This window comes from Aplysia californica, unplaced genomic scaffold, assembly GCF_000002075.1.
Source record: "Aplysia californica isolate F4 #8 unplaced genomic scaffold, AplCal3.0 scaffold01755, whole genome shotgun sequence".
Lineage (NCBI taxonomy): Eukaryota > Metazoa > Mollusca > Gastropoda > Aplysiida > Aplysiidae > Aplysia > Aplysia californica.
The window spans coordinates 31421-32562 of record NW_004799025.1 but is presented as its reverse complement, the minus strand read 5'-3'; the positions used below and the strand labels follow the sequence as shown (position 1 = coordinate 32562).

At 49.1% G+C, this 1142-nt stretch overlaps 1 protein-coding gene across 1 annotated transcript in view; it reads left to right on the top strand.

Annotated features, from left to right (window-relative positions):
* The window catches only part of LOC106013994 (probable serine/threonine-protein kinase DDB_G0282963), a gene marked incomplete at its 5' end in the record, with an annotated part of 13152 nt that extends 12126 nt beyond the window's left edge, over nucleotides 1–1026 (top strand). Inside the window, 1 exon segment of the mRNA XM_013090972.2 lies at nucleotides 556–1026. Within this exon segment, the coding sequence (XP_012946426.1) occupies nucleotides 556–822 (267 nt within the window).
* Nucleotides 1027–1142: the final 116 nt, after the last annotated feature.

Here is a 1142-nt window from a genome sequence, read left to right as displayed (position 1 = left end):
TCTCTCTCGTCTCTCTTTTTTCTCTCTGTCTCTCTCTCTGTCTCTCTCTGTCTCTCTCTGTCTCTCTCTCTCTATCTGTCTCCTCCTCCTCTCTCCTGCCCTTTCTCCCTGCTGCCCCCCCCTCTCCACCCTGCCTCCCATCCGTTCACCCCGAAACATATTCCGATGATGTGTGTTTCCTACTTTGTCTAATACTTCCTCTTTTGTGTGTTGACCTTGGCGTCACTTCTGTTCCATGTTGTTTGTTTATTTTATAATTGAATTAAATTCAAAAAAATATTATTTGCTTTAAGGTTGTTGTTTTTAAATTGTTATTTCTTCATACTGCTGTCGGTTTTTGTGTGTGTGGTTTTTTTGGTGTTTTTGGTGATTTTTTGTTTGTTCTTCTTTTGTGCCTGTATTTGTTTTGTTTTAGTACCCCATCTCCCTCTCTATCCACCCACACACGCCCCCTCCCTCTCCCTCCCCACTCTTCCACACACTACCCCCCCCTCTCCTTTTATGTTGGTGTTTCCCCCTGTGTGGTGCCTGACCTCCCTCCTCCCCTGTGTGTAGACACTCAGCCCCGGAGCAGACTCGGACACCGCCAGCAGCATGGCCAGCATCACCAGCACCGACGACAGCTTCCGTTACCATGGCAACCACAACTACAATCACCCCCACAACAACAGTAGCAGTGACCAGCCTCCTCCTCCTTACCACCATCACCAACAACAGCATTCCAACAACAACAACGACGACAACAGCTTTCAGCAGCCGCTGCCTGGCCACAGTCCGGACAGCTCCAAGATGAGCTCGCACCTGCTCGATTCCTGCCTGTGAGTAGTGTAGACAAACTGCGCCTGCTAGACAAAGGACATCCCTCCTCCCTCCTGACCCCACCTTATCTGGTAGACAAAGAGGACAGACAGACCCGGCCCCCCCCAACCCCCGTCTCCCTCCTTTGTTTCTTGCCTGTGAGTAGTGTAGATAAAGTGCGCCTGCTAGTCATCAAAGAGGACAGACAATCCCTGCCCCATCTCTTTTGTCTCCCCCATACTTTTTTTTTTTTACCCCAATAGAATGTATTGATGTGTGTCACGGTGTCATCCTTTTTTTAATTTTTGTTATCCCTCCCCCCTTTCCACCAATGTGCACTCCAG